This window comes from Monodelphis domestica, chromosome 5 (genome assembly GCF_027887165.1).
Source record: "Monodelphis domestica isolate mMonDom1 chromosome 5, mMonDom1.pri, whole genome shotgun sequence".
NCBI lineage: Eukaryota > Metazoa > Chordata > Mammalia > Didelphimorphia > Didelphidae > Monodelphis > Monodelphis domestica.
In genome coordinates, this window is record NC_077231.1 from 117709477 (window position 1) to 117723064 (window position 13588).

Sequence of the window (13588 nt, forward strand, 5' to 3'; positions counted from 1 at the left end):
AGCCCCTCTCTATTGCTCCTATGGGAGCCCTTGACAATCAGCAGAGGAGAGAGAATCCACTCTCTTCCTCTAAACATGCTCTTCTAACATCAGCACAATGCTTCTAAGCAGGAAAAGTCTAAACCCTCTTCTCCGTGACAGACCTCCAAAAGCCTGAGGACAGCCATCTTCCCCCTCGTCCCGAGCCTCCACCAGCCTCCCCCTAAATGGAGCAGACTTTAAACACAATCCATAGCACTAACATCTTCTCCATTACTTTCTGAAGTTTGGAAATCAATACGACTATGAATCAAGCCTGGATGTGTGGCATTTGTGATTTCTGAGGTGTAAATGCTTCTACTGAAAGTGTAAGCTTGGGCTCCAGCACCAGCTCTTAGAGCCCAAGTCCCAGCTCTGAATCATCCCAGGCTGCCTCCTCCAGCTCCTCTCTGGGTTATTAATATCCTTCCGAAAAGGTGGCGCCTGAAGCTGTGATCTAAGGACAGGAAATACTTAGCAAATGACTTATCATTCAACTGAAATGGCTCTTTTCAACATTGCCAAGGGTGTTTTTTTCATTTAATTTTTTTGATGAATGAAATCTGTATACTCTCCCTCCCCCTGACCTTGGACTGAAAGAAAAAAAAACAACCTGGCACTGAAATGAATAATAAATAATAAACCAATTAATTAATCATGAATTTGCCTCTGCTAGTATGTGTGTCAGCAGCATCTTAGGTCTTCCTGAATCCAAGGCCAACATTCTATCATCTACTCCACAATAGTTTTCATAATCCTTCCTCATAAATGGATATTATCAAGCTCTTACTACACAAAGACACTTAATTCATAGTTAGATGAACATTCATATTCACATCTATGACTATGGAAACATATATTTGTATGAGCAAAGCCCTTTTAAAAAACCTTCTGTGTATTGTTTCCAAGGCAGAAGAGCAGTAAGGGCTGGGCCATGAGGGTAAGGGACTTGCCCAGGGCCACCTAGCTGGGAAGTGTCTGAGGCCAAATTTGAACCCAGGACCTCCCATCTCTGGGCCTGGCTCCCCATCCACTGAGCCCCCAGCTGCCCCCCTTGAGCACAGCCTTTTACACACACATATCCTATATGTTATAGATATGGCCACCATTATCTTGGCATGCCCACAATGCTGATCACACCGAAGGCCAGATCTACAGGATGACAGACTGAAGAGTGACAGGGTCAAGGGAAGACACAGGGAAAGGCCAAAGAGGTCTGCAGGAAAAGAACTGAGCAGCAGACAGGGCAAGCCGGGAGGTGGGGCCAGGATCCAAGGCAGAGCCCCATTTCCTTTCCTCAGTTAAGAGAAGAGGAATGGGGGGAGGAATCGGACAGACAGGTGTAGATTGCAGAGGGCCTCCCTGGCTCATAAGGAAGAGAAGTCCTCAGCTAGCAGGGATGGGGAGAGGGTGAATGGGGAGGACCAGAGGGAAGACCGGGAGGCTCAGAAGAGAGGCAGGGAGGAGGAGGACAGGCTGGTCCAGCAGGCAGAGCAAGGCACAGCGAATATGAACCAATACACTGAGGTTTGATGTGAAGGAAAAAGGAAGCAACAACGTGAGCTCTCCAGGAGGGAAGGGACTGCCTCGGTGGATCCCCCCTTCCTGGAGGTCCTCGAGAAAAGCCCCAACAGTCTCTTTTCAGGCAGAATGTAGAGGAAAGGGGATCACACTGAGGTCCACACAGATGGGACAAATTGGCTTCTGGGTTTTCTCCTAATTCAGATTCAGAGTCAGTCCCAGATGAGGAGGAGACCTGGAAGGGTAGCAGGGAGGGCCCCGTTCGAGCTAAGATAGCCTGGCCCCCCTGGCTATGTCAGGAACATCCCCTGAAAACTATCTCTGGGTGTCTTTTCCATGCTGGGTGATCAATATATGTGCTAGTTCATCTCTCTGAAGAGGGCGATTTCCAAGGAAACTAATAGGATAAACAAGAAAGAGCCCAAATCAAGTCTTTTCTGAATTTGAGGGGAGAAAAAATGGGTCTCATGCAGACACCGCCCAAAGGCTCCACAATGAGGCAAACATATGTTCCTGGTATTGTCACTGGGGATGACCACGTAAGGAAGGGTGCCAGCTCTCCCCAGGCTCTCTTTGTCCCTAAGCTTGGGCTTGACCCACTTCTCATGGGTTGGAATGGTCATGGCCACAGGGCTACTCCTCAACTGTCAGATTCCAGGGGCTGGCCCTGGGGTGGGGGCAACAAACCCCGCCCACTGGAGACCCACTTACACAAGTCAGTCAGAAATGATGCTACTGGCCTGTAAACATGAAATATTTACTACATCCATAAACAAAAATCACTGCAGTGATTCAATGGAAAGCAGAAACAAAATCCTATAGAGCCCACCTAGAAAGCTGGCTTACAAAAATACCGGCCGGCAGGCAGATTCAGGAGGAGAGCCACGTCTCCAGAACTGCGTGCTCTGGACTGTAGGCTCTGATATCCTTGATCTTTTTACGCAAACAGTTTGTATCATGCACTAAACTGCTGGGGAACACTCCCATTTCAATCCCGAGTGCTGCCCTGCTAGTCCCCGGCTTTTCAACTACCCTCTGGTGGCTAAAAACAGGGTCGAGTTCTTTTTTGCATAAAGACATCCTTAGGAGGGTGTGGAGAGAATGTCATACTTTTAAAGAAAAATAGAACAGCCTTCCCTAGCTATGGCACCCTGGCAAGTCACTTAACCCCAATGGCCCAGCCTTTATTGGTCTTTTGCCTTGGAACTGATATTTAATAATGATTCTAAGACAGAAGGGAAGGGTTAAAAAAATATAAAAATATAACAGTATAGCTTCCAGCAAAACAGCTAAATGCACTGGCTTTCCTTCTGTCCTCTTTCCTTGCTTAAAAAAGCAGTCGAGTGTACAATTTACTTCTGGGGAGAAAATTGAGTGAAACAACTTGGCTAACCTTTGAAGAGCAGAATACTCCTATATCATGACATCCAACATCAAGATCACAAAATAACCACGAGTGACTCTGCCTTTCCTCTGTGGGTTTCAAGTCTGCATTTTGAAACTCCATGAAATTTTAATCAATACATCAATGTAATCAATAATAACTAACATTTATCTAGTATTTACTAAAAGCCAGGCCCTGTGCCCACTGCTTACAAAGATTATCTCATTTGACTCCCACAGCAACCCTGGGAAGTTGGTGCTATTATCAGCTCCATTTTACAAACGAGGAATCCAAGGCAGGCAGAGGTTACGTGACTTTCCCAGGGTCACACAACAAATAAGCAGCCTTGGAACCCGGTCTTCCTGGCTCCAAGTCCAGGGCGCTGTGCACTAAGGTGCCACCTCACTGCCTACAACAGGAGCAAGTCAGTGACCAAAACTCGTCTCTTAACAGCTCACGGTAACCCCAGCTACCAAAGATGCTCTCAAGTACCCACCTTGTTGAGGACATCTCGCTGGCAGCCGAGATAAAGATTCGGTAGAATTCGGGTTGGCCCAGTGTTGGTGACGGGTAGGCAGGGCTGAGAAATGCAGGTAGGGACTAACGAAGATTTTCCTTCACAGAGGCCGGGGAAGCAACGGGAGAACTCATCAAACCCACCTGGGAACAAACATTTGTTGTGTCATACAATGGTCATGGCACTCACAAAGAGGAAGCCCGTCTTCTGGGAACCCTCACGCTAACGTGGCTTTAAAAATCACACGGATTCAAGTTCATATAGCTGAATGCTGCTGACGGCTAAATGGACACCATAACTGAGCAGTGGGTCCGGCATCCTGATCATCACACTCAGGAGCATTTCCATACACACAGCAAAATACAAAAAAAAGAAGATTCTAAGTAGAGGGTAACTTCTATGCGAACTTTCAAAACTGCCCAGCCTTTTTTCTGAATTTCTTTGTTCTTTGCTTTTTTTTTTAATGCTAGAAGGACCAAGCGCATCGATTGATGCAAAAATTTTAACTCAAAACTTTCATTCTTTTATCCCTTTTCTTTATCCCTTTATCTTTACCCCTTTAGTATAACTTGGTTCTTTGAGGTACTCAAATTCTGGTTCTCTTAGTATTAAAAAATGTTCCTATGGACCTTTTTTTTTTTGACCATTTCTAAACTTCCTCTCTTGCCCCTATTAACCAAGAAAAAAGGGGGGGGGGTAGAGAGGGAATTTAAAAATTAAAAATTTTCTTTATTAAAAAATGGTGGGGGCAGCTGGGTAGCTCAGTGGATTGAGAGCCAGGCCTGCCTTGGAGCCAATACACAGTATTGACTCCAAGATGGAAGGTAAGGGTTTATAAAAGAAAAAAAAATGGCAGCTTAGGGGGCAGCTGAGTAGCTCAGTGGATTGAGAGCCAGGCCTAGAGATGGGAGGCCCTAGGTTCAAATCTGGCCTCAGACACTTCCCAGCTGTGTGACCCTGGGCAAGTCACTTAGCCCCCATTGCCTAGCCCTTACCACTCTTCTGCCTTGGAGCCAATACATAGTATTGACTCCAAGATGGAAGGTAAGGGTTTATTAAAAAAAAATGGCAGCTTTGTGAAATCAAATAAATTATTCCCATAGAAGAAAAAAAAGAAAGAGGGGACACCCCCTTGTTACAAATTAGCAAAGTCAAAGACAGAATCTGTCTAGTGGACATGTCCAAAAATGTGTGACTCTGGACTGAGCATGTCACCTCTCTGTCAGGAGGTGGGTAACATGCTTCAGGGCAGGTCCTCTGAAGTCATGGTTGGCTACTGCTTTATGCTGAGTTCTTAAGTCTTTCAAACTTGTTTTTCTTTATAATGCTGTTGATTTTGTAAAAAACAGTCTTCCCCTGCTTCTGCTCTCTTCACTTTATCCAAGAGTCCCTAAAATCCTCTTGTGCTATTTTTTACAGCACTAATATTCTGTTGTAGCCATAAACCGCCATTTGTTCAGCCATTCTCCAATGGAGGCCACCCAAGGCAGCCGCTTAGATTTCAGTTCTTCCTCTTTCCCCACATAATTAGGAAGTTTATTTCCATTGTGACTATGCATTTCCCTATATCAGCCATTCTATTAATTCACAGAGAAGAATGCCTGCAGTATTTTTTCTTTGATATAAGAGTTCTGTATTCTTTCTATTGTTAATTCTCTTGGGTAATTTGCATTTTTTTTATTATTTGAAATCTAGTGACTGGGCTTTTTTAAAAAAAAAATAATGTTTTTCTGGGAGTTCAATGATTCTCTCTCTCTCTTTCAACCCTTACCTTCACCTCAGAACCAATACTGTGTATTGATTGCAAGGCAGAAGAGTGGTAAGGGCTAGGCAATGAAGCTTAAGTGACTTGTCCAGGGTCACATAGCTAGGAAGTGTCTGAGGTCAAATTTGAACACAGGACCTACCTCTCATCTCTAGGCCCAGTTCTCAATCCACTGAGCCACCTAGCTGCCCCCTGAGTCCAATGATTTTTAAATGATCTCTCCTTGATTCATTTTCTAGGTCAAATTTTTAAAAATATCAGTTATCTGAAATTTTCTTATAATTCTTTTCAATCTTTTTATTTTGTTCTAATTTTCTTATTTGTCTCAAGAAGTCAATGATTTTACTTTGGTCTAATTTTACTTTTCAGGGAGTTCATTTCTTGAAGTATATTTACCACTTTTATTTTAATATACTTATTCTCCTTCCAATTCTTTCCTCAAAATCCTTTATTTCATTTTTTAAATGCCTTGCTACATTTATTCTAGGTATTCTTGTAGTTCTTGTAGGAAATATAGGATTTTCTTCTGTTTATTTATTTATTTATTTATCTATTCATCTATTTATCTATCTATCTATTTATTTATCTGCTTATTTATTCATTCATTTATTTATTTTGAGTCTGAAGACAATACAGAGGTAGATTTGAAATAGGTTTTTATATTGTTTTTTTTTTATTTACTCCTCTTTAGAGCCTGAATTGGGGTTCTGTGCCAGGGCAATTCTCTGCTGACCTAAACTTTCGGATGGGTTGGCAGGTGCTGTGAGGCCTCACTCTGGGTCCATTAGATCCCTGTTCTGATTCTGTCTCTTGGGATTGGGCCTCCCTGGTTCTTTGAGGTTCAGAGTGCCGGACCCTTGGGGCTCTCTCAGGCATCTGGGGACACAACATTAGGGGCCTCAGAGTCTGTGGGTCTGAGCTGTCCACAGAGCTGGGTACTTTATCATCAGGGTCACTAACTAGTACTACTACTACTAACTTCTGGGGAGAGGACAAGGAAATGGAGCCTCTCCTAATGCCTTTGAGCTTCTGACTGACTTTTTGTGTAGGTCTAGGGTTGAAAATGGCACTCCCCAACGTCCCTCGATGGACTTCTTGTTGGATATTTGGTCTGGTAAGAACTTTAAGGTTTTACTAGAGTGAGCATTGAGGAACTGCACAGCCTGCCTCCATTTCTGGGGGCAATCTTGGCACAAAGTTCCTTTATAATACTCATCTTGCATTCATTGCTTCCTGCTCCCCATCCCCCATTCACTTCCAATCAGCATTTGTTGATGAGATAAAGAAGAAACTCAAAGTAAAGTTAAAAATCAAAAGCAAGTAATCACACCAAAATCTTTCACCACAAAAAAGGTGCTATAAACTTAATTTATTGCCAATCCCATTGCCTCTGGAAAAATCTGAACAAAATCTAGTTCTAGAAGGACAACCAAAGTCTTCCTATTATAATATTAAATTTCATATTTCAGTGGCAGCAGATGTATTTTGGTCCTCCTTCCCTAAACTTGTCTCCACCCTCAAATCTAGAGACAGTGGGTGGAGAGAGAGAGAAGAAAATGGAAAGCGAAGTAGTTGGGATTCCCCTGGCAGGAAGTCAAGACTCCCATCATCACCTCCGCTCCCGAGGTCACATGGCAAGGTACTTCAGAAGAGTGCTGGCGGTCCCTACGGCTCAGAGAACACTGGCGCCGGGTGGGAAGGTGTGTGGACTAGAAATTAGGAAAAGGAAAGTCTTCCTAATTCTGTCTCGGGAGTGATGGGCTGCGTGCCCTGAGGGATGAGTGTTCTGGGCCATGACTGAGAACAGAGAGCAAGCGTGTGGACTAAATATCAGACCTGGCTGTTGTGAAAACCAATCGCAGTCTCTTTCAGAAGCACCTCAATAATGATCAGGTGATAAAGGCAGGCGGTGGGCCACATTTTCTTGGAGTTTCTGGATGTTAGGAAAGTCTGAACCACAACAGTGTGAATTCTAGGGCACCGGAGGAGCAAAGCAACATCTTTTCACCCGCCCTGTTTACGTGGTCCTCAGCAGGAGCTCTAGCTGTAATTGGATCTTCTCTTCCCCAAGAGTAGTCCTTTGCTAGCCTCTTCCCTAGTCAGCCCCTGAATACTCACTGTCCCAAATAACAGCATTCGATTCAGATTCCTAGAAAACAGACGAGTAATGGTCCTGCGGGGGACGGCGCGAGCTGCGCTACTGATGTACACCTGCGAGTCTACGCTGTTTGGGCAGATACCACAAAGGCTCATAAGAGTCTAGCAGGCGAGGCTGATCTTTTGGCCTACGTCCCCACGCCTCGAGTATGAGCTCTTCTGGAACTGAAGGGCCTCCAGAAAAAGGTTTTCTTTTCTGACAGCTGGCGCTCCAAACGTGCTGGAAACCTGTTCAGATCCTGCTTTGCATACGTATCAGCTGGGTAAGTCACACCACCCGCGAAAGCCTCAGTTTCCCCATCTTTTAAATAGGAATGCCATTTTGTACAATGGCCTCCGAGGTTGTAATGAAGGTGGCTTTGCGAACCTTAAAGTACTACATACACACGTGCGTTATTCCGTGTACAGAGTGCACCACCCTACTGACAAATTGTGTCATGCCGGAGATTCTTAGATTCTCTCTGAAGGACGAAGCATCTAAGTATCCATTCTGATCGTCAGTTTGTAAAAGGAGAACCTCCCCCAAACGATCTTTTATTTTGTAGAGCCTTATTTAGAGCAAAAAAGAATATGAGAAAAGTTCTATTATTTTTCATATATAACATAATGACCAAAAGAAGGGGAGGTACAGTTTCTTTTTGTCTTTCTATGTCCAGCCCCTGGAGCAATTCTTAGTCAATAGCAGTTGTCTAACAAACACAAAATAAAAATTAAATAAACGTAAAAATAAAAGTCGTGGATGGAAACTTAAAATCATTTCGCTAAGCAGTTGGCTAGCTTCTATTTTTAATGAACATTCAGTAACTGAGACTTCACCAGATGGAGCCCAAATGAATTCCTGATAGCCTCAAACAGATTTCTATAGTCTCCACGCCTAGAACTCTTCCTCGTTCCCTAGTACATTCCTTCTCATCCCCATAAGAATTCTTTCAATGATGCTTCTTCTAAGAAACCTCTCCCCATAAAACACTCAAAACCAATGCCATCCCACCTCTGTCAATAAAGATCTTTTGTCTCTTGGAATTCACTCAGCATGGAGCTGAGTTCAAATCCTAGCTAGGTGAATGAACAACCTTGCTGACGTCATCTTTAGCTTTCTAAGCCTGGGTTTCTGTACCTATGAAATGAGAGGATACCAAAGGTCTTGCCCAGCTCCAAATCTTACAAATGGAGTCTCTCGTATTTGATTCATCCATATCTGGGTCTTTAGTCCCTAAATAATGAGTCTTATCTAAAGCACTACTTTCCCCTGTGCCTATCACAGTGATGCGAACACAAGTGTTTAACAAATGCTCATGGACGGGTCTGATGCCGGGTCTCTAAAGGGAGCAGCTCGCACAGTCCCAGAATGGGATCGTTGAAGGGGCTCTCCGTGGCCGTCCAGTCCAAACCACGCACATAAAAGGAATCCCTGCTATCCCACAATGCACAAGGGTCTCCCAGCAGCTTCTGGGAAGGAGGAACCCACCCCGTCTGGGGAGCGGCCCGGGCCACTCGAGGACAGCTCCAACCGTCCTCAGGAAGGCTCTTCCTGACCTCAAACCCAAACTGAACAAATCTGATCCCTCCTTCTCACCACGGGCCTTCTAGGACCCGAATGGCGCCTCTGTTCCCCCAGACTGAACAGCGCCGTTCCTTCCGAGGATTCACCAAGGATATCTAACTCCAGATCCTCCATCATCCCTCCTGGGTGCCCCCTGATGAATGCTCTAAAGCATCTCCACATCCTTTTTTTAATGCTATCATTTAAAAATATGCAGCAATATAATATATAACATGACTGTAATCGATGTGATGTTATAACCATTTAATACATTTTAATAAATGTTTATCCGTTATTCCCCAATCTCTCACTCTTTTTCCTCTCCTTCCTAAGAAGGCAGGTAATAGGATAGAGAGAAGACATTTATTGTCACAGGACACGTCCTTAAATTACAGCATCCAAATGTATTTTGATGAGGACAGAGTACAGAGGGGCGACCACGACCCAATTCCTCTCTTAAAGCCGCCCAAGTTTGCATGAGCTTCTCAGGCTGCCATGTTTATGGACAAGTAGGCGGTGCAGTAAATGCGGGATGGGGCTCGGGAGCCAGGAAGACAAGAGTTCAAAGCCTGCCTCAATCACCGATCGCTGTGTAGCCAAAGGCAAGTTATGTTATGTCTCAGCCTCAGTTTCTTCATATGTACAATGGAAATAATAATAGCACTTGCTTCATAGGACTATTATAAGGATCATATATAACATATGAAATGCACTTTGTAAACCTTAATGTCCCACACAGGTGCTTTTATTATATAAACGCTATCACAATGTTGATTTAACTTGAACTTTTAATACACTAAAATCCCCAAATCTTTTTTTCAGGCAAATGGCTATCCAACCATGCTTTTGTTTATAAGGCTGATTTTCTGTAGTAAAGTGTAAGACGCCTTCCTGGGCACTGGCTCTTTTAGAATCAATTAAAATGAGCAAACTTTCCCAGCTTCTGCATGGCTCTTTTAATAAACCCCACCATCAGTTCTTTCAATTGTAAACCTAAAAATTTCTCAGACTTATGAATGTTAGGGGTTTCCCCCATTGGGGAATCTTCTACTTTAAAAAATTCCCTAGCAGATGGTGAGAACTCTACTTGAGTGTGGGGGCTCCTAGCTATGGGAGTGTCCCTGCTCCACCCTACTTAAGACTGCTTTAGGACAGAAAATGGCTTGCTAAACAATGAAAGTACTTTGATCCATGCTTATGGAAGAGACAGGAAGTTCTTTGAGTCATGACTGTTTTAGAATTGATACAATGGGATACTAAGTACCTATAAAGGTGGGGCAACTTGTAAACTACTTAAACCTAAAAGGGTGATAACTTATTCAGAGGTTTTTTTCTTAATGAAATTTGTCGACACAGCAGCATTTTTTCCTGACTTACTAAAGAGATTAAAACTACTCAGCTGTGAATTCAAAATGGGTGGTCCTTTAGAAACATCTACAGTGATTGGTAGATGTAAGGACTTAGGGGAGGTGACAGAGGAAATTTTGCCCTTAAGAATAAGAGCTTGGATCTCATTCAGGGATCTCGATTTCTGACTCTCATTCTGAAGGAGAGCTCCTTGAAGAGCTCCTCTGAGGGGCTCTGTCCCTCTGGGGTAGGAGCTCTGGAGGCTCTTGAGAGAGGCCCTTTGAAACAATCTCTGGCTGGAAGACTCTTTGAGGAAGGACACTGGCCTGGTGTCACTAGTATCCTTGTTTAGTCAGACCTTGTGGTGAGTGTTAAAAAACTGACTGATTTCTCTTTTAAGACTCAGGTCAAGGCCATATTGGCTTGAGGCCCTTCATACTTATTCCTTTCTTACTCTCTCTCTCTTTCTTTGATTACTCATTATATTGTTAATTAAAATCTCTATAAAACCCAATTGACTTGGGTATTTGAATAATTGGGAATATTTCCCTGGCGACCACCTTATATTTGATTTTAAAACCCAAGACACTGTAGTGAAACATATTTCTGTGGTCAAATTTACTCACCTTCTCTTATATCTATCAAAATTTATATCTTCCACTATTTTAATCACTACAGTTTAAGACCTCAACCATTTTAAATCTCACACAATTATAACTTGATTTAATTTGTCTGGAATATACCTTTTCAAATTCTGTGGCATTGATGTCTTCTCTCATCACATTTTTCATTATTTCCTAGTTGGCTCCAAAAATTTCACAAGACAATCTCTTTTTAAAATTCAAGAAAAGGAAAGGCAGAAGAAAGTTACAAAGGGAAGAAAAGCTGCATGACAACCAAGAAGGTTTAACTTGATTGATGTCCGCTTCTAGTTATGTTTCTCTATTTGTATATCCTTGGATAAATGAAAGAAAAAAGCATTTATTTACTATATACTATGGCCAAGTACTATAAACAGAAAATAAAGCAAAGGCAGTTCCTGCTGGTCAGTCAATCAACAAGTCATTTTACTAAACACATCTGTGACAGGCACTATGCAGAACGCTAGGGATAAAAGGAAAGGCAAAACCATAGTTTCAAGGATTTTACATTCCAATAGAAGAAGGAGGCAACAGAAGAGACTTGATGGTGGGAAATGGTGTGTGTGTGTGTGTGTGTGTGTGTGTGTGTGACACACACACACACACACACACATGAATTCCAAAATGCAGAATAGTGGGGCCCATACAGAAGCAGACTGATAATACCTTTTCCAGGAACAATGGCAAAGTTGATTTGATAAGAGTTCCAGAAATAGAGGGCATGAAAAGAGGCATGTTTATGGCAGCAAGGCTCCTGGTGAAGCTATTCAGAACATGGTCAATGAGTAGAGAGGGAAATAAATTATGGCTGAGGTAGCCCGAAATAGAGGATCCATGGAATTGATCAATTGGGACCTAGGAACCCCAGAGAGGAAATTCTGGAAATAAAAGTGTTTGTTAAAAAAAAAAAAAGAAAAAACAAAAACAACTCTAGGATATGACTTCCCTCTGTGACAAGGCTGCAGAAAATGATATTTAGGGAATAACATAGGAAATGAACCACCACTCTTCTTGCCTATCCCATGCATATGAAATATGTTCCCTCCTCTTCTTTCTCATTCCCTATCTATTATATTGCTTTTCTTTCCTTTTGCAAAACCAACTAAATCAATCGATCAATAAAACAGGCAAATGTTGGTCTTACTTAACTCCCTCTCTAACTTTTGAGAATAGTAGGATTCTGAAGGGAAAGGTCTCTTTCCCCCAATGGAATGTAAGCACTTCATTTAGCTCCTTTCCATTGCTCAAAGCTTTCTAGATTTCTTTTTACTATTATCTTTGCATTTCAAAGTTTTTACCTCGCTCAAGTATTTTTACCAAGAATCCTTGAAAAGCCTCTATTTTTTTTTACATTTTTATTTTCTCTCAAAGGATTATACTTAATTTCATAAATAAAGTATTCCTGATGCTAAAAAAGCCTTTTTGTTTTTTGGGATATCATATTCTAAGATCTCCTCTCCTTTACAGTAGTTGCTGCAAGTTTTATAGAATTCTAACTGTAATTTTTGGTAGTGGAACTCATTCTTTCTGATTGTTTACAGTATATTTTCTTTGCCTAGTTTTGGATCTTGGCTATGGCATTCCTAGGTATTCTCATTTGGGGTTTCTTTCAAAAGGTGATTGGTGATTTTTTTTTCTATTCTCACTTTGCCTTCTGATTCTAATAAATCTGGGCAGGGTTTGTTTACAATTTCTTGAAATTTTATGTTGAGGATTTTTGTATGATCATGGCTTTCACTTAATTTGAAGAGTCAGATTCTCTCTCCTTGATCTGTTTTCCAGGTCAATTATTTTTAAAAGAATAAATATACCTTACATCAGTGGTGTTACACAAAAAGAAACAGATCCCTGCTGGGCGCATATTGACTTAGAAAACCACAAGCAAATATGATCCACGCTGTACTATATTTTCATTTATTTTTCTTAAACATTTCCCAAATGCATTCTAATCTAAGGAGCACTTGGGGAATTTTACTCCTGCAAATGATATTTTATTATTTTTTTCCTTCAATTTTTTGACTTGATTTTGTTCTAATATTCTTTGTTGTCTCATTGAATCACTGAGTCCATTTCACTGTACTCTGTCTTTCAGGGAGTCCACAATGAGGGTATAGTTTGCTACCTTCCATTCTGAACTATTTGTTTGCCCTAAATTTGTCTTCTTCCTACATTTTCATTTCATTTATAATTTTCTTTTTTCTCTCTTACTTCACTCCTCTCAGTTCTTATGACCAGGACATATTTTTCTCTTATTTTCTGCTTGTAGTTCTGTGAAGATACTGTATTCTTCAGGATTACTTCTTGAATGTCTCATAACATAATATTTCTTCATTGTATTTGGGGTTCTTCCTCTTTATTCATATTTTTAGCTTCATTCTTGGATTAGAATTTTGTGTATAAGTCCATTCCACTTGGCAGTCTTGGATCAACTCGATAGGTCAGCTTTGTTTGGTCATGTCCCCTCTGTGGATTGGATACTGCCAGTCTGGATGGAGTGGCTGGTAAAGGCCCCATCCCCTGGCTCAATGTCTGGCTTCTGTCCCGAGTGGACAAGTTGTCCTCAATGGAGAGTTGCATTGCTGGCCAGGTTTTGTGTTATTTCCCTTGCTAGATGCCAAATGGACTACATACAATATAAGACTTTTCTGACATCTATTGATTTGTTCTAGTAGTAGTAGTCTCTCGGTAACCGAGG

At 42.0% G+C, this 13588-nt stretch overlaps 1 protein-coding gene across 1 annotated transcript in view; it reads right to left on the minus strand.

The window, feature by feature from the left end:
- Positions 1 to 13588, minus strand: part of DUSP16 (dual specificity phosphatase 16) — a 92064-nt gene that overhangs the window by 14241 nt on the left and 64235 nt on the right. The window contains exon 4 of the mRNA XM_001365651.4: positions 3420 to 3583. Coding sequence (XP_001365688.2) covers positions 3420 to 3583 — 164 coding nt within the window. The remainder of the gene's footprint in view (positions 1 to 3419; positions 3584 to 13588) is intronic.